Source organism: Clinocottus analis, unplaced genomic scaffold, assembly GCF_023055335.1.
Source record: "Clinocottus analis isolate CAN_PGR_092001 unplaced genomic scaffold, fCliAna1.0.p SCAF_2, whole genome shotgun sequence".
NCBI lineage: Eukaryota > Metazoa > Chordata > Actinopteri > Perciformes > Cottidae > Clinocottus > Clinocottus analis.
This window is the reverse complement of record NW_027175931.1, coordinates 12,242,880-12,270,657: the sequence shown is the minus strand read 5'-3', so window position 1 is coordinate 12,270,657 and position 27,778 is coordinate 12,242,880. Positions and strand designations below refer to the sequence as shown.

Genomic DNA, 27,778 nt, shown 5'->3' with positions numbered 1-27,778 from the left:
GCCTTCTAATACTACTTATTATTATGGTCAAACAGTACTTAATCAGGAGTAAATACATTTTTCTTCCAACATAACCCAAATCGCTTCTTTTTTTACCCTCAAATTAAAGCTCCTGTGTGGAGGTTTTGACCACAATGCAACAATGTAGAAATCTGCAAGCTGGCAAATACGGATGTTAACAATGTCTTTGCACATTGTTTATAAGAAGGGACATGCACTCAACACCTTCAGATACACCCAACGTATTTTGGTAAGATTACTGCCTCTGCTCTTAATACTACGATAAGAGAGGTTGGTCAAATTAAAAGCAGGACGTACATTGCGATGGAACAGTTTTGGTAATAATTTTATTGGTGGTGTTTGTTTTCTCTTTCAAATAAGTCGGCTACATTTGGCGTTATCATTACCAACATTTTGGATGCATGCATTTGCAGTTTTAATAATAAAAAAAGGGTTGTTTAGATAATCTGGTTACACTCTTCGTTTGTTAATCTGCCTGATCTTGTTGTATCAGCATCGCTACATTAGCAGATCTCTTTAGTTTACTTTGTGAGGATGGCTTTATTAATCCGGAGAGGAATAAGGGCCAAAACTACAGAAATACAATGATTTTCCTTCAATTGATTTTGAACTATGATTTATTTTTAACACACTTTAATGAGATTATAATTAGACTTGAATTGAAAGAATTGATCATATTTATGGAACAAACAGAATAATGTAAAGCCCACACACAGACACACACACACACACACACACACACACACACACAGACACCCCCCCCAAACACACACACACACACACACACACACACACACACACACACACACCTATTTAGAAATAGGGGTTCAAAGCACCACTACAGAAGGATCTTTGTTCTCCGGCTGAGATACGAACACTGATGTGAGACTCTCTCTCTTTACTTGTGCACACGTTTGTGCATGCGTCACACATGCACACGCACGCACACACACCAGGTCCAGTGTTTTGGTTTCCTGGCTGCCCTATTGTACCCTGGCAGTCTTTAATAAATGGTCCTCTGTGTATTGGTGTGTGTCTGAGTGAGTGTGAGTGTGTGTGTGTGTGTGAGTGCATGTGTAGACTCATCTGTCAGCCCTCCTGGCCTCATGTCACATCCAGCGTTTCCTTCGCCACACTGACACTACTCAGCACTACTGATCGCCCACCGCCACCTTCACTCCTCCGGGAATCTCTGACATGAAACTCAAGACACACACGCACACTCCAAGTGTTGTTTTTTTTTTTTACAATTGTGAGGCATGCACAAACTAACATCAAAGTGTGTGTGTGTCTGTGTGTCTCTTTTTAGAGTCATTCTCATATGGTCATGATGGGGGTTGCTTCCTTTAGGCTCCCCAGCGCTGCAGCTCCATCGCAGCCACACAAGGGAGCCTCAGAGGCAGGCGGAGAGCGAGATGGGCTCCCCATCCCCCTCCAGGCAGCGACTGGCTAGGCTGAAGGGTCCCAGCACCAGACCCCCTTTCATAGCCCTGAATGGACTTGCCTTATTTATATTCACACTCTGTCACACAGGGGGACCCCAATCTCACAATGCCACTGTGGCTTTGTCCGGCAACTCTGTATTTATGTGTGTGTGAGTTTGTGTGTGCGTGCGCGGGTATTTGTGTTCTTTAATCGGAGGGCATGTTGCCGCTGTGTAGTCTGTGCATGAGAATTCATTGCTGTGTGTATTCCTGAAGTGTGCATGTGGGTGGGTGGGTGGGTGTGTGTGTGTGTGTGTGTGTGTGTGTGTGTGTGAGTGCGTGTGCGTGTGCGTGTGTGTGTGTCTATAGCTCTAATGGAATGCCTCCATCCTCTATTCACCAAACCAACATCACAAGCAGGCAACTATGCAATATATATGTGTGTGTGTGATTGTACATCTGTATGTGTGTGTGTGTGTGTGTGTGTGTGTGTGTGTGTGTGCGTGTGTGTCTTCCGACCCTCCCTCTGTGATCAGTTGTAACCCAGAGCAGCGCTTTCATTTTCCTGTCATAACGTGTATTGATTTCCCTCAGCCTTGCAGCGACACACTCACACACACACACACACACGCACACACACACACACACACACTTACACGCGCACACATAGACACACATACAGATATCCAATAATCCTTAAAGTTGTGCACACACATGCACACATTAATATGCTCTTATACACACACATACACACACGTGCGTGCACACACACACACACACACACATTGTGCGTACACACATACATAGTTTGTCTCTGCCGGATAAGGAACATTGTGTTCAAAAGCAGTCCTGTTGGGAGTGAGATTACTTCTCACGTATGGTCCCTGCTTTTGCAATCATACACTCGCTCGTGCGTGCACACACACACACACACACACACACACACACACACACACCCATCACCCATCACCCTCTCTTTTTGACATAAAACAGTAAATAGGACTGATTGCTAAATTAATCTTCCACGTCACTGCAACCCCTCGTGCCCAGGTTTGCCTGGGAGAAAGTGATCACTCTCGCCTTCCTTAGTGTTTTCTCATTTTCCCTGCCGTACCCTCTCTGCTCCTCTCGTACCCATCTTCACACCCCCTCCCCTACCTAACCACCTCCAACTCTATTTGTATTGTAATTGCCTTGGTAAACAGCACCACTTTGGCACTGAAGCAGCTCTGATAGCTTGTGTTTGGGATGCATCAAGAGTGCCGATGCAGACACTGTGTTTGTGTGTGTGTGTGTGTGTGTGTGTGTTTGTGTGTGTGTGTGTTTCTTTGCGTGTCTGCTGGCAATTGAGTGGTTTGCATCACATTGCACCCCCTCCTTATGCTCAGTTTTTTTAGACACGCAGGTCGATTCTGCTGTTCATCACACGTGATGATCAAGTTTTGCTTTTTCATTTCAGTGCAAATTTAAATACTTCACTGAGATGCTACGTTATTACAAACCCCCATGGACAAGTCATGTTTCCAGATCATTTTGTATAATTACTAATATGCTACGTCTATATTCACCCAATCAGAAAGTGGAGTAAGTTAATTAATATCACCTCCCTGATCCTGTCACGTGTCTGTAAATGTCCACAGAGGTACAACACTCGTCTTTTCTTTGACTTGTCATGTTATTGAGACAAGCCCCACTTTAAACATCACTTTTCAAGCTGCGATCTTTCTTTTACTTCAAACAGGTCTTTAAACTTGTTAAACAATTATCTGCAGTGAGTATAAAGTAGTTTGACAGATCAAATCTGTACTTCAGGTGGAAAATTGAGATTTGTACCTGGATGGTAAGAGCGACCGGGACTCTTAAAACAGTCCCTTTTGAACATGTAGTATCAAGTACATGTTTATGTCAGTCAGTGTCTGATGTGTGTTTGTCTACTTTCTCCCTGCAGTAAGACGATCATCTCTTTCTCTAGCCACTGACATGTTTGAGCAGCACCTAGGGGCGCACCTTCTGCAGGTAAAGACCACAGCACATCCACTTGTGTAACGATTATTATGTCATGTAACTTGTGTTTACATGATGTATTCGCGATGTATTCACTGTAATGGGTTTGTGAAAATATTCTGTCTACGACATCCTGTGCAAACCATGTCTCAAAAACATCAAATTTCCCCATTTTCAGCTTTGTGAAAATGGTCAGACAGTTCAATGGATTTTCAAATGGTTTATTTATCTTGAGAATTGTATTAACTTTAATCAACAGACAATCTCTCTGTTCATCTCAAAGGTTTCAAATCTACTACGGCTTTCATTGGACAGCTATACTCTAATGTTAATGCAGAGAAACCTTTGTTCTCAGAATGATCACAGGGTCAGTTCGATCAAGTATTATCCTTGACAGAGAAGCACATCTGCCTCATAGATGACTGTGTTGTGCCACAGTTTGTTGGTGCTGTGTGTGATCACAGCATGTACCAGCTCAAGTCTTCCTACCTCAGTCTCTCCAGACATACATTTCCAAGCAAACTCCTATGGCATGCCCTCCCATGCACACACATAGACACCCACACATCCCATAAACCTCAGATGCTCGGGCGATATCGTTGGCTGCCAAAGAATGCCTCCGTTTGCATTGACGGATGAATGGAGCCTGAGGGGGATTCTGGGGCAAGAGGGCTGCAGGGATGACGAAGTTCAGGATGTAGAGACAGAGAAGAAGAGGAAGAGGGAAGAAGGCAACAGTGCAGGTGTAGGGGGCTGAGAGAGGAGAGATCGTTGGGGGAGCAACCAGAGCAAAAACTAAACCAGACTTAATGCCTTATGTCTTATGCAAAGGATGTTGAATTGAACAAATACATTTGCAAAGCAGGAAACAGGTAGTTATAACAGCTTGAGAGAGACAAAAAGAATAGAAGCTGATAATTGAGAAGGTTGTGGTAAAACAAAGAAACATTGCATATGTCTGCTCTCCTCTAGCAATTTAAAGAGGAAAGGAGGCTTAGGGAACGGTGCTGATAGAAATCAAATTAACGCTCCAGAAAAACTGTATGATTCTTTCCTCCCAGCCGTCCTCCCGCCGTAATAGCCTGATAATTGCACTTTAGTTCTCCGACATTCAGGCGGCTGGTTTCTCCTCGACGCGACACACGACGCCCCACACCCCGGCCACACATTTGCATACTGGATGTGTCAGTTGCATAAATTACCACTGCCACTTTAAGCACTGGGCCGCCAAAATAGCAATCATTCTTCTAGAGCAAAGTGGCCATGGTCTGTGTGTGTGTGTGAGGCTGAGGCTTTGTCGGCTCACTCCTGGATGCTTGTTATGACGATTAATATTATTCTCTGAAGCAGTCCTCGCTAATGGCCTGGCTGTATACCTTTCACTTCTCATTAGAATCACTGCAGGCTATAATGACTCTGGTTCTATCTGTGTCTGTGTCTGTACCGGTGTCTGGGCGTGTGTTTACGTCTGCGTGTGTGTGTCTGTGTGTGTGTAGGTGTGTGTGTGTGGCCCTACAGGATGATGCTTTGACTCTGAGTTTATTACAGTTGATTGAAACAGCTCTGGTCTATAAGCTCAGTTTATCATGTTTCTTTGCTCTATTTTTTCATGTATGTTTGTATGTGTGCTCGTCTAAATGTCTGACTGTGTGTGTGTGTGTGTGTGTGTGAAAGAGGTTGTGCACGCACATGTGGTACTTTTGTCTCTGTGCTGCTTTCTGTGTGTTTAGTTATGCAGGCCTTGTCGACAGCTGTTGTGTGGAGCTGCAGCTTGCATTCATGCCTGTTGTTTCATGTCTGTTCACTTTGGTGTGTGCGTGCGTGTGTGTGTGTGTGTGTGTGTTTATAAATTGAGAGAAGAGGCCGAGGGGTGACGGGTTGTTTGTTCTCTAGCTCATTGTAATTTGTTCGATACACACTAATTGCTCTAATTTGTCTGTCTTGTTTCTGTTTGCCTTTGTGTGTTTGTGTGTATGTGTGTGTGTTCCTGTGTCGGTGGGTGTGATGTGCGTGTGTTTTCTCATGCACAGTCTCTGGATGGCTTTGTGTTCGTGGTCAGTCAGGAGGGACGTTTCCTCTACATCTCAGAGACAGTTTCTATCTACCTGGGACTCTCACAGGTAAGACGACCTCATTGCGTACACACACACGTACACACACTGGAATAATCCTTTGTATACAAGCACATTTGCACACACGTGCCTATCTTCTGCTTACGCTTTCATATCCCCCTCACCGGAGCGCACGTGTGTGTGTGTGTGTGTGTGTATGTGTGTGTTTGCGTATGTGTGAGTGTGAATATCTTTGACTGCACTCTTCACGCTCATCTCTGGAGTGCAACTCTCTCGGGGGCAATGCTGCTCTCTGTCTACCTCTCTCTACCGCCTTGTCTCTCTCTCCAGGTGCTCACCTCTGTTGATTGCCTGTGGCCTCTTGTACTGTGAATGTTAAGTCCTGCTATTTTGCCCAGATGCATAAATAATAACAGTAATTACTGGCCCAGCAATCAAAGTGTCGCCCCGGCGCGCTGGGCCTGTCTAGGGGAACAAATCGATAGGCATCTTAAAAGCCACATTGATTGTAGGGAGGGGGAAAAACACCAAGGGGGATGGGAAGATAGATAGAGACAGCCAGAGAGAGAAAGAGAGGGGGAGGACTGGAGGAGAGGTGTGATAAGAGAGAGATGTTTCGAAGTAAGAAGAATTGGTAAGGCAAGAGAGAAGGTGAGAAAGAGGGAAGTTAGTGCTTCAATATTGGAAGATTGAGGGTTTGGCTTGTTTACAGTAAAGGAAGGAAGTGTTTCTACTCTTTCCCTTACTTATTCTCATACTTCCTGCTGGCTGCATGTAGTTGTGTTTCAGGGACAACACACAGTCATTATGTGACAGCAAGGACCAAGTCAATATTCACCTAATTTGTCTGACTTAGATTACTGAAGCCTTTTTTTTATTTTGAACTTCAGAATGCATTTGTTTGTTTTTTTTGCAGAAGAAAGACGGCAGATAGTTTAAGCTAAATGTATATTTTACACCAGGGCTTACCTGGCGTCCCGCCATCGATATCTTTACTTTTAGATTTATGCGGCACAACTGATTTCAGAATTTCCCTACATTTCCTTTTCCAATGAAGTTGGGGTTGTGACTGTAACTTAGATGACGTTGGGTAATCACACTAATGTCACTGTGTATGGACACACCTTGAGCTACAACAGGATTTTACTTTTGAATGTTGTATTCAATATCAACTATCTGCACTGTTTCACAGAAAACACAAGCTGACCAGACACAGTTGTTGTCATCTCTGTGTGCAATCTTCGTCAGCGCCATAGCTCAGTCGTACACTTGCATATTTCAGGAGGAGCACATCAGCTTCGGCAGCAACATTATCGGCTGCTTATTTGAATAAGTAACATTAGGAAGAGAGCCCTTCGTAGGAAGTATGGAGACGATAAAAACTTGTTTAATGTAGAAATGGGCATGCAATTTTGTATTATATATGATATACTTGAAAAAAAAAAATACTAACACATCCTGTTTGAATGGAGCGAGCAAGACGAGAGTTGTTTGTGTGCACCTGCCATGGAGTCTTCACTTTGCAAAGACAAATGCAACAGGAAGATCGAGTGGTGGAAGTCGGAATACAGAATAAAAACGCAAGATATGGAGAGAAACATAGAGAACCATACAGACAATTATGAGAGAGAAGTAAAACAAAGGAGTGGAATAGGGGTGAGAATGAGAGACAGTGGTAAAGAGGAGAGAGAGAGTCTGAGTGTGTAAATAGAGTTTAAATGTGCAGAAGGAATGAAATTCGCCTTGGGATTGCCTAGGTAAACAAGACAGCCGAGGCTTTGGTGGAGATGCTAATAAAACAGAGCTGTTCTTATCAGCTGAGCAGATGGCCTAACCCATCACATCTACTCAAACAGGGCCTGAACCATCAGCATTCTAATGAAATTATTTATGATCGAAGATTACGTTCAAAACCTTGAACATACAACGCCACGTTTACCTTCCTGAAAAGATGAGAGCAGGCGGGAGGGATTTATGATGAGAAAGAGAGACAGGCAGAAAGGGCAGATAGAAGTTGAGATGAGTTAGTGGGATACATGAGAGGGAGTAGTGTGTTTATAGACACCTAAGACGGGAAAGAAAAAAGATACAAAAAGAGAGAAAGGGAAGGTGGGAGGGAGAGGACAAAAACACTTTGTTGGCGAGTGGAGGCAGGCACAGGGGAGAGAGGAAGGACAGACAAACAAATGATGTTCTGAGTGAAAAAGTGTAACTGGTGGTTTGTTTAGAGGGCATGTCGCCCCTGTGGACCGCCCCTGCCCTGCCGTCTCCTGTCCCCCCTGTCTGACCCCTCTGCCCTGGCTTACACCCTGGGCTTCTCCCCTGACAGGGGGGTTGCTTAGCCGGCTTAGCCCGGGTCAGGCACCTTGACCAAGGGCACAGCCTGCCGCCCACTCCCCTGGTGCCTGCAGGTATCATTTTTCTTCTCACCGGTTCTCCAGGCCGGAAGCTCATCAGGGATAAAACCTGGGAATGCCACAAAGCAGAAGAGGGGAGCGGCGAGCGAAGGAGGTAGAGGAGGAAAGAGATGGATAGATGGTGTTGAAGAAGAGGACACAAAGGCCGGAGCACATGAAGAATTGGAGGGAGAAAGATGAAAAGGATGGAGAAGTAAGAGAAGGGGATGGGAGAAGAAAGAAAAGGGATAAATGGGGTAAAGAGAAGGGAGGAAGGATGGTGGATTAAGGGAGGAGAGAATTGATCTGGGAATGGTTAGTATGCAGCCTCCGCTCCCCCTCCCCCTTCCCTCTCTCCCACCCTCCCTCCCTCTCTCCTCTCCCATCAGTCAGTGAGGGCTGAGGGCTGAGAGTGTGTTGTGGACCACTGCCCGGATGCCTCATACATATTAAAGCCCCCTGCTATTATTTATATCATGTCTCTCCTTCCCCTGCTTGCTGCCCTCCTCCTCCCCCTTCATCCCTACCACACTGCCATATATACATGCACGTGCATGCCTGCGCACACACACAAGCAGGTTCACGCAGGTGCACTGACAGACAACTACTCACACAAACAATGACACACAATGACGTGTGGAGACACAAAAACAGACTAGTCTAGTCACATACGAAGGGAAACAGAGGTGCGCCGTGTGCTTGCATACACACACACAGACACACACACACGCATGCACACACACACACACACACACTAAGAGAGATTTGAATGATCTCGGTCTCTCCTCACGTCTTCCCTTTGCGCCACATTCTATACCTGTTTGTATGTCTGAGCCTGACTCATCCTCTCAATCGCTCCGTCTCTTCCTCATCTTCTCATTTCTGTCTGATCTTTTTTCAATCCTTCCCTCCTGCCTGTGATGGAGTGATATTATTCGGATAGGACTTAAGCCCGTTAAAGCCCATAAGGACCTGTTTGTCTCTCTACCTTGTTTTCCAATACTACAGGGCCAGGGGATTGTGTCTCTTTCAGATGGCTGGTCCAGTGTTCTGAGCAGAGGTAAATTTAGTCCTTGTTGTGGAATCGCTACTCATAAAAACACAGACACCTTGACCACAGACAGACAGACAGACAGACATATCTTCATATAATCTGTAATAAATATGCTCAAAGCATGGTTCATCCAGAGTTTTTCAAACCAAACTCCACTTACTTGTCAGAAATCCAGCCTCTTAATACTTAGATGCAAGCTCTTAATTTTTAAATATTAATGAACAAATCTATTTTGATGTCAGAATCAAAAGGAATGCGGCAGAAAAATCCAGCACCTAATTACACTTCTGACGTTATATCTGCATAATGAAAAGAAGAGGGATCAGAAAGAAAGAAGACATACTCTGGGAGGGTGTTGTGAAGCTTTTCATGTAACTCTTTTAACACACAATATTTTGTATTGCCAAAAACATTATGAAAGAGTGTGCGCACATCCAGGAAAAGATACTCAGGTGCAAAACAAAAGAATACAAAGCAGGTCTGCAGAATGTGAGCTTCTAAATAAATAGTTTATTTGGCTTTCTTTTTGTTCTTTTTCTTTTATCAAAGCAACGGTTCCATCTACAAGATCTTCTTTGAGCAAGTGTGAAACAGCAAAGTCATTTATTTTAGAGGCAGTAATCAACTCAAAAACCTGTCGTCTGCTGGTCAGCAAACACACACGAAACACCACAAGAAGCTGATCACTGTACCTCTGAAAATAGAAACACCAGGATCGAGAAAAATAAATAGGAATTAAATGTTAATATGACTGAACCTAAAAAACATATAGTGGCCTTTATTATTAGTTTTAGATTACTAGACACTATTTTTACTCCCTCAGGAGCAACCAAAAATAGAGCTAAAAGGAGATTGAATATTGGACTAAGATTCTCCAGTTGGCCAGAAACACAAATCCAAATGAATGATAATGTTGCTCCGTAAAATAGTGTTTAACTCTTTGCTAACAAGTTACAACTTGAAAGATATGTCAATGTTGGGTATATAACCTATTTTCGCTGCCCATAAGGAGCCAAAATCAATCTCTTATTTTAGGTGCTGCCTTTAAACGGAAGTAAGAGTATTTTTTTTATTGTCTAGAATGTAACAAGTGAAATGGAAATCAAATCTTTCCAATGTGAGTGGATCGCTAAAAAGTTAGCAACTGCTAGCTACTACCAGAGCCTCTCTTTATCCCTGTGCCTACTACTGACTGCAAGGTAACTGTTATCGTGGTTTTAAAAGTCACTTAAAATAACACTTGACTTGATGCATTTCTGTAATGCGAGCTTCATCAAATAAAGGGCAAATAAGAAATAATCAGATATACATTTTGGCTTTGGTACATATGTCAAAAAAATAGTCGTTATAGTATTTTTTTCCAGTATCTGGGGGAATCATTCCATATGTTGCTTATCAAATCTAGTATTTAATGATATATTTGGTGGCAAATTTCCCAAAAACCATGACATCCCTCAAGAGATTAAGAGCTGCAAGTCTGGGGCTAAGAACCTCTATCCCTTCACGTGTCCTCCCTCACTCGTTGGGGTTTCCTCCATCTATACCCCTCTTCGTTCGCTCATCGTCCACCTCATTCCTCTGCTCCCACCTTCCCTGTTCCTGCTCCTTCCTCTCCCCCGGCTGTGATGTCCTTGAGGGCCTGCTGAAGCTCCCATAAAGCCTGCAGTAAATGGCTCTAATCCGGTAATAAATGGCTGTGTCCTACAGACAAGGGTGTGAGGCTGCTGCAGCCACGGCTTTATCAGATGGAATGGTATTGGCACGCACATGCACAGACACACACACACACACACACACACACACATTCACAGATGTAATAGAAACTACATGCATGTGTGTAAGCATGCATACGCTCTCTCTCCCCCATTACTTTTTCTCTCACACATACACGCGTGTGCGCACACACACACACACACACACACACACACACACACACACAATCATGTCTACAGCTTCAGATGGAATCACGCCTGCTCCGATTGTGCTGCTTTTATGGATGCCATGCAAGAGCAGCCCCATTATTACCTTTAAATGATTAGAGATGCGACTGTGATGCATTATGATGATAGGATCATATAGAGCTGCATGAGCTATTTGCATTGCTCTTCATGCTGCCGGTGTAGACTGTAACTAAATGAAGGAGCAGGGAGGGACACAGGGAATAAGAAGAATAGTAATGTGACCTTTGGAGATACTTGGAGTTCACCTGTTTTTAATCAGCAAATACAATTGATTTTTATTTCCCCTGGTTTTATTTGTGTAATACTGTAGTCACTTGGTCCTCTGAGACTGGACTTAAATGTATGTGCGTGTGTGTGTGTGTGTGTGTGTGTGTGTGTGTGTGTGTGTGTGTGTGTGTGTGTGTGCGCGGGAATGTCTTACAACCGCTACACTCCTTGTTGAGTTGTAACCCCGAGCAGTGCTTTCATTTTCCTGCCATAACGTATATTGATTTTTTTTCCCTGTGCGTGTGTGTGTGGGCGCTCATGTGCAGGCATTTGTGCTCTAAGCTTCAGTTTTTGATCAGTGTATGTGTTTCTCTTCAGGTGGAGCTGACCGGCAGCAGTGTGTTTGATTACATCCACCCAGCAGACCACGTGGAGATGGCCGAGCGGCTGGGAATCAGTCCGCATCTGAGGGCCGAGGCCGGCTGCCACACGGGCCCCGAGAGCGCTTCCAGCTCCGCATCCACCTCATCCCTGGCTGGTACTCCTGAACCCGGTACTGATTATACTTTTCAATCTCCAAAACTACATAAGAAAAGCTCAATTCACATCACCAAAACGACAAAAATAATTGAATTCATGACATCCTGAGGGATGGATATGTTTTATAGTTTCATGTCTTCTCTCGCCCTCAACAGCTCCGTCTAGTCCTCATTCCCCTGCTGATGATCCTCCCGACCGCGGCTACTTCATCCGCATGAAGTCCACGCTCACCAAAAGAGGCTTGCATGTCAAGTCTTCTGGTTACAAGGTGCAGAGAAAATAATTTCTCAGAAGTGAAAAACATAGCTTGTATTAATCCTATTTTATCTGATTGTTCTCGTGATGGTACAATAACAAGAAGAGTCTTGTCATATTGTTTTACACAGCTAATGTTTCATTGTTTTCAGTGTGTTTTATGCTTGTGACCTTATTTTACACTGAACCGCTGCACCTAACAGTCAGTTTACTGCCTGTGCAGCCTCATTCTTTAGCTGAGAACATCACCTGGTAAAGCTATTTCCTACATCCTGGATCGTATGAGGACGAGCAATGAAAAATAAAATCCTCCTGTGAAACGAGTAAATACTGGTGCTTTCTGATTGTCAGGTAATCCATGTGACAGGACGAATCCGCTGCCGCCCTGCCCTTGTGCCGGGCTCCGCTCGCTCGGTGCGTCGACCGATAGGTTTGGTTTCACTGGCACACACCCTCCCGCCCTCCTCCCTCAACGAAGTCCGCATGGAGAGTCAAATGTTTGTCTTCCGAGTGAACATGGACCTACAGGTCACATATTGCGAGAACAGGTAGGGGTTTCGCCCTTGTGTTGAAGTTCAGCAGTACGGACGTTGAATACATACAAAGGAATATTAATTCATATTTCTGTTGCATGACTTTATAGGATCTCAGAGTATATGGATCTGACCCCAGCAGAGGTGGTGGGACACACCTGTTACCACTTTATCCATGTAGAAGACCTGGAAAACCTCCGGCAGAGCCATGAGGACTGTGAGTCACTTCTATATGCATGTGTATATGTAATTCATCCCCATCCCCCTTGTTCTGCACAGTGTCTGAACTTGGGAGTGAGAGCCTGTTGAAATCTCAATCTGTCCCGTTGTGATAGGCGCCCTCTGCTGCCATCATCATGAACTGCCAAACCAATAACTTGCTTCTTCCCGGTCCTTCTTCTCTCCCGTGTCCTGCTTTACGTTCTTTCTTTCTATCCTCCGCCTGCCTCCTCTCAGTGCTAAGGAAAGGCCAGGTCGTGACCGGTTACTACCGTTGGCTCCAGAGGAGAGGAGGTTACCTGTGGATCCAGTCCAGCGCCACCGTCTCCATCAACCACAAAGCCCCCCATGAACGCAACGTCATCTGGGTCAACTACATCCTGAGGTCAGTACAGCCGGGACTGCACTCATCCCTGAACTCATCCCTGAAGAGGGATTAATATAAGAGTTTCTCTGCCTCCAACACTTAGGATACTCAGGGCAAAGCACATTACCAGCTATTTGACCTTTTTATATAAATAGTCAAGATGACAAATGTATTTTATGTTTGATAGATTTTTGATTTGTTTTTCTTTAAAAAACAGATCATAGTTGATGAATTCCCTTTTATTTAATGTTTTTGTCTATTATAGGATGCAGATATTGGTGAGATGATTCAGCTGAGATTTAGCTTTGTGACTGCATGATCACTTTCCTTTTGTGGTGTCTATTCTTGTTGTCTATTTCTGTATTTTGTAGAGTTAAGTTAAAATCATTTTAAGTAAAAGTCATTACTCTGCAGTGTGTAATGTTGTCTATAAACAGTAATTTAACATGACTTACTCACTATTTATTGCCATTACTTAGCATGATCTTATAAGCTTTCATTAAGGAAATTCCAAAACTCTGCACTTTGTTTCTGTTCAAATTAGAAGTAGCTTTATTTATTTACTTAACAGGCACACCAACTGCTGTAACCTTGACAAAATATGCTTTTCCCTTGTTTTCCTCTTGTATACACATACATGTTCACCCGGGCACTGACGCAAACAGACATTTGGAAGACATACACACATGACACATGCACGCACATAATAGAAATTGTGTGCTCAACGGCAGAGACAAAAACAAGAGGAGTAGGCTGAATTTCAATGCTAATTGGAATGAAGCTATATAATTACAACAAATGGATGTCAGAATTTTTGGGCTGAATGGTGTTTTAGTTAATTAGTGCTGTAATTACAAGAGCTCATTAACTTCTCCAACAGCCTCTCCTCCTTGTCTGAGCTTAGCTGTGTATAGGTGGGCTGCTGAGTGTGGCCGTGTGTGTGTTTCTGTGTGTGTGTGTTTCTGTGTGTGTGTGTGTGTGTGTGTGTGTGTGTGTGTGTGTGTGTGTGTGTGTGTGTGTGTGTGTGTGTGTGTGTGCGCGTGTGTGTGTGCGTGTCTTGAAGGGCGGTCTCTGCCTATCAGTCAGTTTGCGTGGCGGTGTGTGTGTGTGTTGTGTGATGGGGGCTGTTGTTTGGAGAATTGGGTTGATGTGCTAGGTAAAGGTTACAAGGGGCAGTTTGGCTTTGGAGGTTGTTATTAGGCAGATTATATGTTCTTTCTATCTCTAAGTATTCACTCAAATCAGCACAGCAGTGGGTTCTTTTGTTGCTGTAAGTGGCTTTGAAGTGGTGTATGATCAATTGAGTATATGTGCACCTTTTCTCTCCTCCCTTTCTTCTTTTCCATTTTCATATGTCTACCTATCTATCTATCTATCTATCTATCTATTTATCTATCTATATATATATTATCATCCATCCATCCAGCCGAACAGAGTTGCCCGATACTCCCCTGGATATAATGCAGCTACCAGAGAACGTAAGAGCAGAGCGACTTCGAGTTAGCTCGTCCCCCACAAACAGTTCCCCCCAGGGCCGAGGTAGGGTGCTACACACACACACACATTAGTACTTTCTCATGATGCCCACTGATACACATAAACACTCTTGTGTCAATTTTTTTATTCTCCTTTCCTGCACAGGCTCGCAACTAGCGAAAAGCTCTGTGGGGAAGAGTGACCCCGACACGAAAGGCAGAGAGAAATTTTCCACCGCTGCCATCCAATCAGAGGACAGGAGGAAGCGCCTGCTGAGGTCCGACCCCGAGGGCGCTCCTCCCGAATCCCGTCGCAGACTGGAGGAGCTCCGTCACGCAGAGGAGAGTGTATCGGCCTCTTCGGACCTGGCGAGCGAAAGCGAGGGGGACGAGGAGGAAGAGACAGAGTGGGACCAGGGGGAAAACAATGGGAGACTGAAACAGGAAGACAGTGGAGGAGGTAAACATAGTAGGGGAGGAGACATCCCCACTAGAGGGGAGAGGGGGAGCAGGGTGCACAACGGCCGGGCTGTGATCCAGCAACTGAAAAGCGTAGTGACCCCGTCTCCCCTGCCTGGCAACCCCAGCATCAAGACTGAACATGAAGCCCTGACCACAGGGGGGCGTTGGGGGTCACACACGCAGACCTCCGCCTCCCACGCACACAGCACTCAGCCTCAACCCTCACATGCACACACACCCTCCAGCAGCCTCAATGGCGACAGCCCCACCACCACCATCCCTGACTCTTCTTCCAGCAGTGAGGCGCCTCCAAAAGGGTTGTTCACTCCCCCTTCCCCTGCTCTTTCTCCCGCCATGTCCGTGTCCTCTCCATTGCCTCGCGAGGACAGGATTGTGTCGGGGTTGGTCGCTCGGAGCAGTGGTGGTGCAGGTAGCACTCCTGACTTTGAGCTGCTCCAGAGACTGGCTGCAGGCGGTGCAGCGGGGCGGGTCCTCTTCCACCCCCTTGCCCTCGGCCCGCAGGGCCCTCAGAGCCTCTACGCTCCCAGCACTATCCGCTACGCTCCACCTGAGCTGCCCCCCTCTCACCACCACGGCATAGAACACAGCGATGGCCTGCAGCTACGCTCGGACCACCACAAGGGACCCCCGCCAGCCTTCTTTCCCCACCTACAGCGGTTGGCCGGCTTGCCACCCTTCAGCGGTTTCTCCCCGTCTGACAGCCCTTTCTCCTCCGGCCTGCCCTTCTGTATGAACGGACTGAGGGGGGCTGCGGGCCCCGAGGAGGACTGAGACGCAGACGGGAGGAGGCGAGTAGGGAAGATAAAAAATGAAAGACACCGCAGAGTGACAGAGCAGAATAAGAGACATTGAAAAGGGCAGGAGAGACAGAAGTGGCAGGACATTAAGCCTCTAAGGACATTACTAATTGGACAATGAGTTGAATAACTGTGATTTAAAATATGTGACAAGTTGCTGCCACAGGGAATTATTGTGTCTGCCCGTTGTGGACAAGTGACAGTGACTCTCAAAGAAAACGGGACTTGGACACTTTTGACTGGTTGTCCCTCAAGACTTTCCGTCTGTACAACAATAATGAACTCGGCTCTGTGTCTTTCTCTAGACAACTGTGTTGATTTCTGTGTCTCTTCCACTCAGAGAAGCCATATTGTATATAGAGACAAAACCATAAAGACCCTCAGCTCACATCCTCCTCACTGTCACTTCAATTAACCCAATTAACCCTAAAGCCTGTAGAACGAGATGGCCACTTGTCTGTAGGAATGAAAGCGACTTTGGAATATACATTTTTATTATCGCAGTATTAGACAAATCATTTCTCACCCTGGGATGCAGGTGAGAATATGATTATAGGGTTTCCCTAAAAAATATGGAGAAAGCCCTGTGGTGTTTTTGTATTGAGATTCAAAACGATAATGATAAAAACATCTTCATCAGTCAGCCATACTTAAAGCACACTGTTGGGACAGAAACATGAATAATGTCGTCCCAGACATTCCATTATATATATATACATATATATATATATAAGGGAAAAAAATGCAATGCTGACAGGACGCTATTTCTGTTGTTTGATCATAGGAGAGCAATTTGTTTAACTGAGTATTAATTATAGTATATTCTGTATGATGCTGCGGTTGTGTTCGCGTATGAAAGCCATATTCTTGTTTTTTTTGTTTTTAAAGTTTGTATTGATTTTTTTTCCACCAGATAAAACAAATGTAAGGATGTGAAAATGTTGTCTAGACAGACAAAACAACATTGTTTTATTGGATGTACAATGTCATCCAAATATCTTTTTATTATTATGTAAAAATAAATATATTTCTGAAAACGTTTTTAGGAGGGGAAATGGTGCTGGACACAAGTGTCTTACTGAGCACTTACTGAAAATTTGTTCCGGTGTGAACTCAAAGCACTTCTTCACTTAACACTTACTGTGAGATCCTGTTAAAACAGAAAACAATGCGAGAGTGGTCACTAATATCATCGCCTGACCACAGTGGAGTGGAGCGGGTGTTTGGTCATTTTAAAAAGCAGATGAAAAAACAGACCAGATGTGGTCATTAAAAGGCGACCATTAGAGGTCAATAAAAATAAACACAATTATTCTGATAAAGGTGTCAGTCCAATTCAGTTAACTGTAAAGTTTAAAATTAAAAAGTGGAAATATACATATAACACTTTAAATTTCATTTTTTTTTCCACTGATTGATTTGAATTCCTCTCAGGATTAAAAAAAAGACAAACAGAAACAACAAAATATAATATACATTTTTTAACATTGCATTTGAACTGGAGTGAGTCACAAAGTGGTTGCAATTGAGAATAAAATAATCCAAAATGTGACATTTTACATTTGGAACGAAAAGTTGGTTTTAACATAGTAAAATGCATTAGACATAAGATGGTTAAAATAATACAAAAATAATCAACATTCTCAGAAATAAACATCAGATAGCTTTCTAACGCCTGAGAAAAAGGTCTTTCAAACTGATCTACGATGTTATCAAAAAACAAGTAATTTGATCAAATCTGTTGAAAACCAAGTCTTCAAAATGAGGCCGAAAGCAAGGCACCATATATATGTTATTTATGTTTCGCTATAAAATTGAGATTATGGTCGACTGTCTGATTTGAGGTCTCAGTTTATGTGGGAAGAAAAAAGAGAAGAAAGATGATTTCTAATCGTTCAGATCCGACATGCACTACGCACCCATACTGTAGCTGTCACATGTGTGAGCGCACATATTCTCGGGTGTTTACTGGTATAACCTGTGTGTATGATGTATGCTTGTCCAAGTGTGTATGTTTTTTTTCTTTAATTAAATAGCTAACCCCTTACCCATCACTGTGAATTTAACATTATCTTCCCATCTTTGTGAATATTCCACCCAATCATCAAATAAAATGAACAAATGTAAAAAGAAAAGCAGTGATACAGATGACGATAACAATAAAATATTCCAGTAGAGGAGCACAACTCCAGGCTTTGTTGTTTCTTTGTTGCACATAAACTCAGCAGTTAAGATACATAAAATGGCATGACAGTTAATTAAGGTCTCAGGTGTGATTCAAACAGATCATGTGGCCGTGGGACACATATTTTCAGGTAAATTAGGTTGTTCTACACAACATTTGCATACAATAGATGTGTTAGTCTTAATATCAGCTGCTAATGCGCATCTCATTCACAACACACCAATATCTCGTTCTTTAAAGGCAAAACGGACACTTTCACTACACATGTAAAACTAACAAATTAGTGCAACATACAGCCAAGAATAACAAACACATGCGACAAATCAGTGGTGAATAAATATAACAAAATGTCACTGCAAGTAGTAATGTGTCATCAACAAAGCAGATGTGCGATCCTTCATACCCCTGGAATTGATGAACCGCAATCACCCGCACAATAAATAAAACAATAATTTGAATCTTTTATTCAAAAAGTAGCATGTGGAGCAAATGAGAGCAACCCTGAATGAAGCAGGACGTCGCTCAAGTGTCCTGGATTTTACAACGACTCCGATTCATCTGAAACTATCAAGAAAGCAGAAAGTACACGGAGAGCATTTCACTTATGAGAGCCTATATGCAGGCACGCATCACTGTGTGTGTGTGTGTGTGTGTGTGTGTGTGTGTGTGTGTGTGTGTGTGTGTGTGTGTACTTTGGTGGTTTGCTTGTGTGTCTGCGCGTGTGTGCATCTCCATGAATTTGCAAGTGTGTGTGTGTTGTCTGAAGCAGCCCCAGGGAGGGGCTCTGACATTGAAGACGGGTTAAATCCTGTTTTACATTCAAGTGGCAGGCCCTAGTTCATTAGAGTGAGGATCATTCCTCCTCAAGACCAAAGGAAGCGCATACTAAACAAGAGCAGTTGTTGGGGAGAAAATGCCATTGTACGTGCAAAACCGTAAGCGTGTGCGTGTGTGTGCGCTGGTGTGCTGGGACAGAGAGCTGCACAATAACCTCTGGTTTTGTCTCTATATCCTCTTTTCTGTGGAGTACAGTCTTTATAAAGGGAAATAAAGGCTTGGCTTGTACACAGCGCACTATTTGTGTCAATGTCCATGTGTGTCTGTGTGCACGATTCATGGCAGCTCTCCTGACGGTCTTTTCCTCAGCCTGTCATTGAGTCACCCATATATGCCCTCTCTGTCACGGACTTTGATGGCTTATCTTACCCCCTGAATTGGAGTCGCGCTCCCGGGGGAAATACCTGAGCACATGTAAATGCACCTGAAAGAGTAAAAATATGGGTAGGAATAATAGAGTGAGGGATGGAAGGAGACACCCAGTCAGCTTCCACCTGACATGGGCTTACTACATCTCCACAACTCTGTCTTTCCTCCATCCTTCCTCTGCTACCTCGACTATTTTTGTCAATGTTTCCAAACAATCTCTCCTCCTCCTCTCAGCCGGGATAAGGCCAATCCATAGTTAATGCAGAACTCAAGGCAGATGCTTTGATCCATAGGTGTGGCATTTAACACCTGAGAGCAGATGAGCAATCTCGTCTCAAAGTAAGCAGAGGTTATGGCTCCTACTTCCAGAGCCGGGAGTGTGGATGTGCAGCTGAGGCTTAGAGATGTATGAGGTTCGACCTGGACTCGGAGCCGTGGCTGCTGTTGTGCTTTCTGAGGCTCTGGGTCTGGGGTGGATGGTGTTTGTCAGTGAGGGCGCGTCTCCTGCCTCTGGGCGCCCTGCCCTTTAGACGCGCCAGGCCTCAGGAGCCTCCTGCATGCCAAACAGACCTGTGCAGTCAGATGCAGCCACGGAGGAGAGACGAGGAGAGGAGGGGAGAGGAGGAGAAGAGAACGTGAGGAGGAGTCCAGAAAGTAAGGACTCGAGGGCGAAAGGGTAGAAGAGGATCTGAGTGAGAGAGGAGAGGAGGGAGGAGAGGAGCTCGAGGGGAGGAGGTAGGGTGCTGGTCACACTGCAGCAGCCATCTAGACACACCCTGCATGTGAAACACAGCTGCATTGGAACGCCCTGGGAATTGGCGAAGGGAAGGTGGGAGGAGAGGAGAGGGAGAGCGAAGGAGAGAGCAGGAGAGGAGGAGAGGAAGAGAGGGTGACTCTGAGGTGAGTCTCAACAGCAACACTGTGTCGATGGCCGCGAGATATCACAGACCTTCACCCGAACCCAGTCAGTGATGGTTATCACAGACAAAGCCTCCTCATCACCAGCACTCCCACACACACACACACACACACACACACACACACAAACACACAAACACTCAGCTCAAACTCACTTTGTATATATTCATACATGCTTGCAAATGAGCAGCTTCATATGAAGCTGACTAAGAGGTGCACAGGATTTCCAGTGCACCTGTACTGGCAAGAAATCAATTTTTTTTAATTCACACCTCTTAGCTCTGCGGCCTCCCATTTCTCTTGATCATCTTTGATATGTTTCTACACTTTGATTGGAGTCCACTTGTGGTAATTCAATTGATTGGACATGGAATGATTGATGGAAAGGCCCACACAAGGTCAGAAAATCTGGTCGCAGAGCTCAGAGACAGGATTGTGTGGAGGCATAGATTATTTTGGGACGGGTGCAAAGACATTTTGCTGCATTGAAGGTTTTCCAGAGCACAGCGACATCCACCATTTGTAAATGGTAGAAGTTTGCAACAACCGGGACTCTTTGAGCTGTCTGCCTGGTCAAATTAAGCAACCAGGGGTAAAAGACCTTCGTGATCTGGTCTGATGAATCCAAGATGGAACTGTTTGGCTGCGAGCGCCATGCACAGGAAAGCGAGCTCATCCACCCGTCCATCCGTGGGGCTGTTTAGGAATGATAGAGATATCTTCAATAAAAACCTGGTCCAGTGGTCCAGGACCGGAGGACTGGGATGAAGGTTCAACTTGAACCCAATCGAACATTTCTGGAGAGACTTGAAAATGTTTGCAAAACTTAAGATCTTTTTTTTTAATTTAAATTTTAAATCAAAAATCCTGTTTCCATGTTTTATTTGAGGAGGCTCCTAAATTGTTTATGAATGTTCTGTATTCATGCACCTAATTCCCATCCATGTACAATGCTGTAAATGGACTTTTATGATATAATAAGAGGTCAAGAAACCAACCAGTACAAGTATCAACCAGGAATACTACAAGGCTACAAAGTTGTATGTGTCAGTTTGGTTTCATTTCATTAAACACAGTTATTCAGGAATATGCGAGCTCTAATTAAAATAATCAACTTCAAGTCATAATGCAGATTTCACCTTAGTGGTGAATATCCCCGGGATATGAAGCAACGTCTACTTGCAACACTTGAGGTACAATCATAGAGAATTTCAATTAGTAGAGCTAATATTATACTGGTGAAAATATGAATATGATTTTGTGAAGCAGACTTGCGTCTTTCTCGTCCTGCTCATCCTCTCATAACCTTCAGATCTAACTCCTGAAACTTAACCCTACAGGTGGAGAAGCACAAGTCCATTTAATTGTGAAAGCAAATCATGCAGACTCAGAAGTTTTGACCCTGTATCAGCATAGATTTATTCTCGCTTTATTATTTTATGTACAGAAGAGAAACAAACGCTAGACCCATTCTTTACATCCATTAAAACAGTAACTATACCAGATGGTGGGAAAAGGTCAAATGTGTTTTGGTTATTTTTAGGTACTAGCCAAATATATGAAAATTCTTTTTGTTAAAAAAAAACAAACCTGGAGCCACCACAATAACTTAAAAAAATAATTTAAAAAACACACTTAACCTCTGTAAAAAATAATAATGAAAAAATTCATTGTAAGCCCTCATTGATAAAAAAAACAAAAAACAGACCTGAAACATGCACATATACGATCATTCCTTCTGGATCTCAAACTCGCTTGTTTAATTTCAGGACTTGTATAAAAGCTTCAAGTAGTGAGAGTAAATGATGTCGAACGAGATAAGACAAAGAGACAAAGAGCAATATTTGCAGGTGGTGCAAACTATAAACTTGTATCAACAGATAGGACGTTCTCAGTGAATCTTTGCACTGTAAGGAACAAGTTGATACACTTTTCAGACAGATTGATAATGCAAGTAAAGCAGCGTCGAATATGACTATAAGAAATCTTACAAAAAAGACTGATATATTCACCAGAAGTGAATGTAGTTGAACTACCAAAATGTCAGCATTTTCTGAGCAGTTTCCCAACAGGCCTGCAAGTCTTTGTTCCCCTGAACAAATAATCTTTACATCAATATACTGGTAAACAATCAGTCTGTATTTTTATAGAGTCACACAGCCTTCATATGAATATGTAGGCTGCTTGCGCTTGCACACACGCACACACACACACACACACACACACACACACACACACAATAAGTGAGCCCTGAATTAAAGCAACACGCACACTACTTCCATCTCCGGTGTCTACTCGTTCGGCCCCTTGCTGTCATTGTCCTCTCTGCCGTGATGTCGGCTGTTGTGGGAGCCACGGTAACCCGGGGGTTCACGCCTCTCGCGGCACTCCCGGCAATCCTCCTCATCGTCCTCCTCCGTGTCACCCTCCTCCCCGTCGTGGATGATCTCCACCTCCAGGCGGCCGATGTAGAGGGATACGGCACAGAGCCACAAGAGGGCGACGCTGCCCACCGCGGCGCTCTGGAGCAGCAGCGCCGGGACAGACAGCAGCATCATCCTCCGCACGGCGAAGAGGCTGCCGATGTACGAGGCGCCGCCAAACGACACGCACACACCGCCCAGGATGAAGAACGCTGAGGAAGACCACATCGGCATGGAACCATTGTAGAGATCCAATTCACTCACATTGTAATGGAATCTTGGAATGAGGCACTTTAACTTTCTTTTGATGGAAAAAAAGAAAAATACAATAGACTTTTCCTGATTTTAAACAGAATAAAAGAACACGAGCCCTCGTCTGTACTGGTGTAAAAACTCAATGACTATTGCATGATTTAAATAACCTTTGATCAGTCGGTTACAACGAGATATGAAGGATGTCAGCTCTTTATTAACTTATGATGATTTTAGTCAATTGCAGAAATTCTTGTAAAATTATTCATTTGCTGAATCAAAAAATAAAATCTACAGCAGGGTTCTCTTAGAAATTGATTCTAGGATTTAAAAAAAAAAAGAGCTGAGGTTTATTGGTACATATGCTATAGTTATATAAAATGCATTACCATTCATTGATTTTCAAGACTTTATTTTTCTTAAATCCACTAGCTTTGAATAATTTAGCAGTAAAAATAATCTAGAATCACAAGCTGCTGATTTGCAGCTCTGCTGTACATAACATAGCGAGCTGGAGCCGGTACCGTATCCTGCTTCTCGTCCCACTTCACTCTGGACAAATGCGATGACTCCGATCCCCGTCGCCAGCAGACCGTTCCTGAACCATGAAAGGAATCCTGCAAAAAACAGCCAAAGGCAGAAATAAACAGCAGAGTCAGACACATTACGGCCAGACCAGAAATCTGTACCAAGAACCACAAACAGTCTGCTTATGATGAGAGAAATACGGCCTCAGCTGCCTCCGTCTGTCAAAACCTTCAAGTAAGTTAGATTATTCTAAGACTTGTAAAGATGCTTTACTCAAAGCATACCTGGATAACAAGCTGTGTCTCTATTTCGTATTACACTACAAAGAATAATTCTAAACAGGGTATGTGCGTTCACACTGGAAAAAAAGACAACATTAATGACACTCAAAGAGGTCAGTACACAGACTCTCAAACACCAAATTGAGTATTTAGTATGCGTTGATAGATGGATGGATAGATGGATGGATGGATGGATAGATACTTTATTCATCCCAAGGGGACTTTTTTTTAGCAGCAGCAAGCACGCTATAGAGTAAATATGAAAGTATGAAGTATGGGAAATACTCAATATACATACAATAGCAGATCACAGCATATTAATCTGAAAAAAATGCTAGTATAAACCGTGAATTAGAAGTATACAGTGAAAGCGGTGCTCGGGTTGTTGATGATTCAATTGAAAGATGATCAACAACCCTATTGAATGGTAAATGGACGCGTACTTGTATCGCGCTTTTCTAGTCTTCCGACCACTTAAACCCTACATGACATCAGTCACCCATTCACACAGTGACGAGAGGAGCCACCATGCAAGATGCCACATCAGTATTATCAACTATTCATACGCTGTAGGCGCAGCTACTTTAGGGTTAAGTGTCTTGCTCAAGGACACATCGACATGGGCCAGCGGAGTCGGGGATCAAATCGCCGAGTCCAGACCTGAACCCCATTGAGAATCTTTGGAATTTGCTGGAGAAGGCTTTGTGCAGCAGTCAGACTCTACCATCATCAATACAAGATCTTGGTGAGAAATAAATGCAACCCTGGATGGAAATAAATCTTGTGACATTGCAGAAGCTTATGGAAACAATGCCACAGCGAATGCGTGCCATAATCAAAGCTAAAGGCAACGAAATATTAGTGTGTGTGGGACCTTTTTTTTTGGTGGCCAGGCAGTGTATTTCTGTTTATTGTATATAATACTGTATGTATATGTTTGAGGAGAGCAAAGTGTAAATGGAGTCAACTTCTATGTACACACAATAAAGCTGATTGCATCCTTTAAAAGGTTAAGACATTTTGTGACTTAACATAAACGTATCGACATGATTTGCATTCTGCATTGATGCACGTGAATGTCTGTGCAACTTTTGTTTGTTTGTGTGTGTGTGTTTGTGTGTGTATTTGTGCACTGTGTATCTGAGAATGTAAATAAATATGTATACCTTGTGATGATCTTTTTTCTTCATAATAAATGTTTTAAAGCACTTTAGCACACTTTAGTTTGTTTTTAAAGTGCTCTATTTGACCTTTATCCCCTAACTTTGGCTGATAAGATTGGGTGCAGTTATGCAGGGACAATACATGATGTCACCAATTTCTACATACTAATAAAAATAACACTGATAAGATAAAAGGTCATTCTGATGTAAATTGCTCCACGTTTAAGCTCAAACAAACCACTACAGGACACTGTGAGGAAAGCAACATACTGTAAAGCTCATTTAAACGTCAAGGAGTTGCTTTGCCTCCTGTAATCACACCTACAATGACGCATTTACACGAACAACGGTGGTGAGAGAGGTTCTGGGTTTAATCCAGACACATTTACAGCATGACCTTTCTCAGGTTACCTGTCTCGTGGGACTTTCTCAGCATCTGCGAAAATTGGAGAACAACAATATCAGTAACATCAACCTCTTCATTTAATCAGTCGCATTATAATGACGAGTTAAAGTATCTGTTGTGCATGTGCAACGGCTTCGATGCCCATTTGCAACAGGGAAGCGGTACCGAAAGCAGAAGCATGATCTGCGATATCTCACAGCTTTAAAAACGCCCACTCCACCATGAACAGAGCACCATCACGGTGACGTATCCCTACCAAAGCGTCCGCTTTGTCGAGGTCTGTGAGCGGCTGCTGCAGCGGCAGATCCCCGCGGACCTTCACCCACGGTCCCTGCTCCCCGAGCCGCAGAGAGGCCGAGCCGTGCAGCCTCCTCCGCGGAGCCGCGGGGGGACGCAGCAGCCTCACCGTCCGGACGAAGTGGGCCACGGCCGGCGGCAACTGCCTCCTCATGAATAGACTAAAGAAAGCCATCACATTACGTGTCCCGCAGACAGCCAAACGCAACGCGGGTGGAAAACACAACACGACCTCTGCACTCGCTCTGAACTCTCACACCGGGCAACGACGACGACGACGACGACACCCGGAAGTGTCTCCAGTGAAGCACGACGCAGCGAAAAGGTGCGCGCAAATGATTCAGCGCCATCATGCGACTGAAGGAAGTGATATTCATCACGTTGGAGTCAAATACATGTTTAGTTAAGTAATGTTTAACCACAGCGGATTTGTCTTTTAATGTATTGTCTTGTAGGTTACGTTTGTTGTCGAGATTTCCCCTTGAATGACATACTATAATGTGCAGTTACATCGATATGTCACCGGATGGCGCCAGAGTACAAGGTTTTGACTGAGGTTCAGATCAAGGCATACACACAAGTACAATAAATAATACCAACAATATCTTAAACATAAAGGAAGTATGTCTTGAATATCTTAAACTGAACTTGAAGGGGACAATGAAAGATGAAAGTGAAAGATGTAAATATGTAATCTGAGGTTAAAACATGCACACACACACACCTACACACACACACACACACACACACACACACACGCACACACACACACCTACACACACACACACACACACACACACACACACACGTGGAATATATCTGTATGAGCAGGATTACTATTGCAACAACACATCATCAGTAGAGTAAAACTAACCTGTCTCTCTCTCACAACAATCTAACGCTCGTGTGTGTGTGTGTGTGTGTGTGACTGATGTGTGTGACTGAGAGAGGGAGTGAGAGAGAGAGAGAGAGAGAGAGAAAGAGAGAAAGAGAGAGAGAGAGAGAGAGAGAGAGAGAGAGAGAGAGAGAGAGAGAGAGAGAGAGAGAGAGCGATACATAGAAAGAAAGAGGGGTTCACTGAGAGAGAGGAGAGACTTGTGTCCTCAGTGAGGATGATAGGACAGCCTCTTCCTGAAGGTCTTTTGTCTTTCATGGCCCTCTGGGACTCAGCGAGGCCCCACCTGTCAGCTGATTGTTGAGTGTGAGGAGAGCTGCAGCGGGTCTCAGATGGGACTTTGTATTTGTGTGTGTGTGTTAACAGTGGGGTCTTTTACAAACAGACAAATCTTTGATGTGATGTGCAGCTGACTATTTGGTCGCTCTCACGCCCACTGTCCCCAACACAATAGGGGACTGATGTTGTTATACACACATACATACACACACAAACATGCACATGCTTACACATGCAGATAAGTTTTCCAGCACTATGACACATTTTCCAGATGCAGCAGCAGCGCTTTCCTGATAGGAGACTTGACCTTTAATGATGCTTACTCACATTCATATATTATTTGCAAAATTCTAAAGGTGTTTATTAACTTTATGAAACACAAAATTGGTGCTATTTTTAACATGCAAACCATACATACAGTACATGTGCAAATATATAAACAATTGGTGATATACCAATTTATTATGTATATATTCTAGAGTGAAAAAATGAAAACATATTATTGAGAAATGTAGATGAAAAATGTATACAGACCCCTTTCTTATAAGCACACATATTGTGAAAAACTACAAATGTCAACATCTATATATAGATGTTCGATGTGCAATAAGGGTCGGTTTACATTTTCTCCAACTCCTGGCGAATATCAGATTTTTATTGAATAAGGTTTTTCACCCTTAAAACCATAGTTAATCACCCTGCATGTGTCTTTTTTAAACAGCATGTTTATTTGAAACATACAGTATACTATACACACTATTCTCCAATTGAATATACAATATGTCATGTTAGTGAGCTCAGCAGATATTTATCCTGAAAAAAGATGTTAGCCATACAATGGCTTTGCTTATCTCATCTACACCCAGATATGAGCTGCTGTCAGCTTAAGGCTGGACTGAAGTTAGAAAGAGGCTGCATGTGGTGGCGACTTGGTACTTAGTAGTTATATTATAAATGCATATGTAAAACAACGTTAATTAATTGGGCAAGATTCTTAAAAGATAAAAAGTCCACTCAGCCGTATCGCTCTGTGTCCCTCACTGCTTTTACTCACTTCCTTTCCCCTTTGCTCTCATCTCAACACATCCACTTCCTCTTTATTTTGCAAGGTCATTATGATGCTTTTTACATCATTTT

The 27,778-nt window shown here is 43.6% G+C and overlaps 2 protein-coding genes across 2 annotated transcripts in view; one reads left to right on the top strand and one right to left on the bottom strand.

Annotated features, from left to right (window-relative positions):
- Window positions 1–17,984, top strand: part of npas1 (neuronal PAS domain protein 1) — a 35,361-nt gene extending 17,377 nt beyond the window's left edge. The window contains exons 4-12 of the mRNA XM_068585605.1: window positions 3,394–3,461; window positions 5,480–5,569; window positions 11,518–11,692; window positions 11,835–11,947; window positions 12,286–12,482; window positions 12,578–12,684; window positions 12,924–13,071; window positions 14,480–14,592; window positions 14,695–17,984. Coding sequence (XP_068441706.1) covers window positions 3,394–3,461; window positions 5,480–5,569; window positions 11,518–11,692; window positions 11,835–11,947; window positions 12,286–12,482; window positions 12,578–12,684; window positions 12,924–13,071; window positions 14,480–14,592; window positions 14,695–15,782 — 2,099 coding nt within the window. The 3' untranslated portion in view covers window positions 15,783–17,984. The remainder of the gene's footprint in view (window positions 1–3,393; window positions 3,462–5,479; window positions 5,570–11,517; window positions 11,693–11,834; window positions 11,948–12,285; window positions 12,483–12,577; window positions 12,685–12,923; window positions 13,072–14,479; window positions 14,593–14,694) is intronic.
- A 4,251-nt stretch (window positions 17,985–22,235) lies between these two features.
- tmem160 (transmembrane protein 160) lies at window positions 22,236–25,762 on the bottom strand. Its single transcript, XM_068584462.1, has 4 exons — window positions 25,427–25,762; window positions 25,176–25,200; window positions 23,317–23,409; window positions 22,236–22,752 (listed from the first exon to the last, which is right to left on the bottom strand). The coding sequence occupies exons 1-4, from the start codon at window positions 25,640–25,642 to the stop codon at window positions 22,409–22,411; spliced, it is 678 nt and encodes a 225-aa protein (XP_068440563.1). The 5' UTR covers window positions 25,643–25,762; the 3' UTR covers window positions 22,236–22,408.
- Window positions 25,763–27,778: the final 2,016 nt, after the last annotated feature.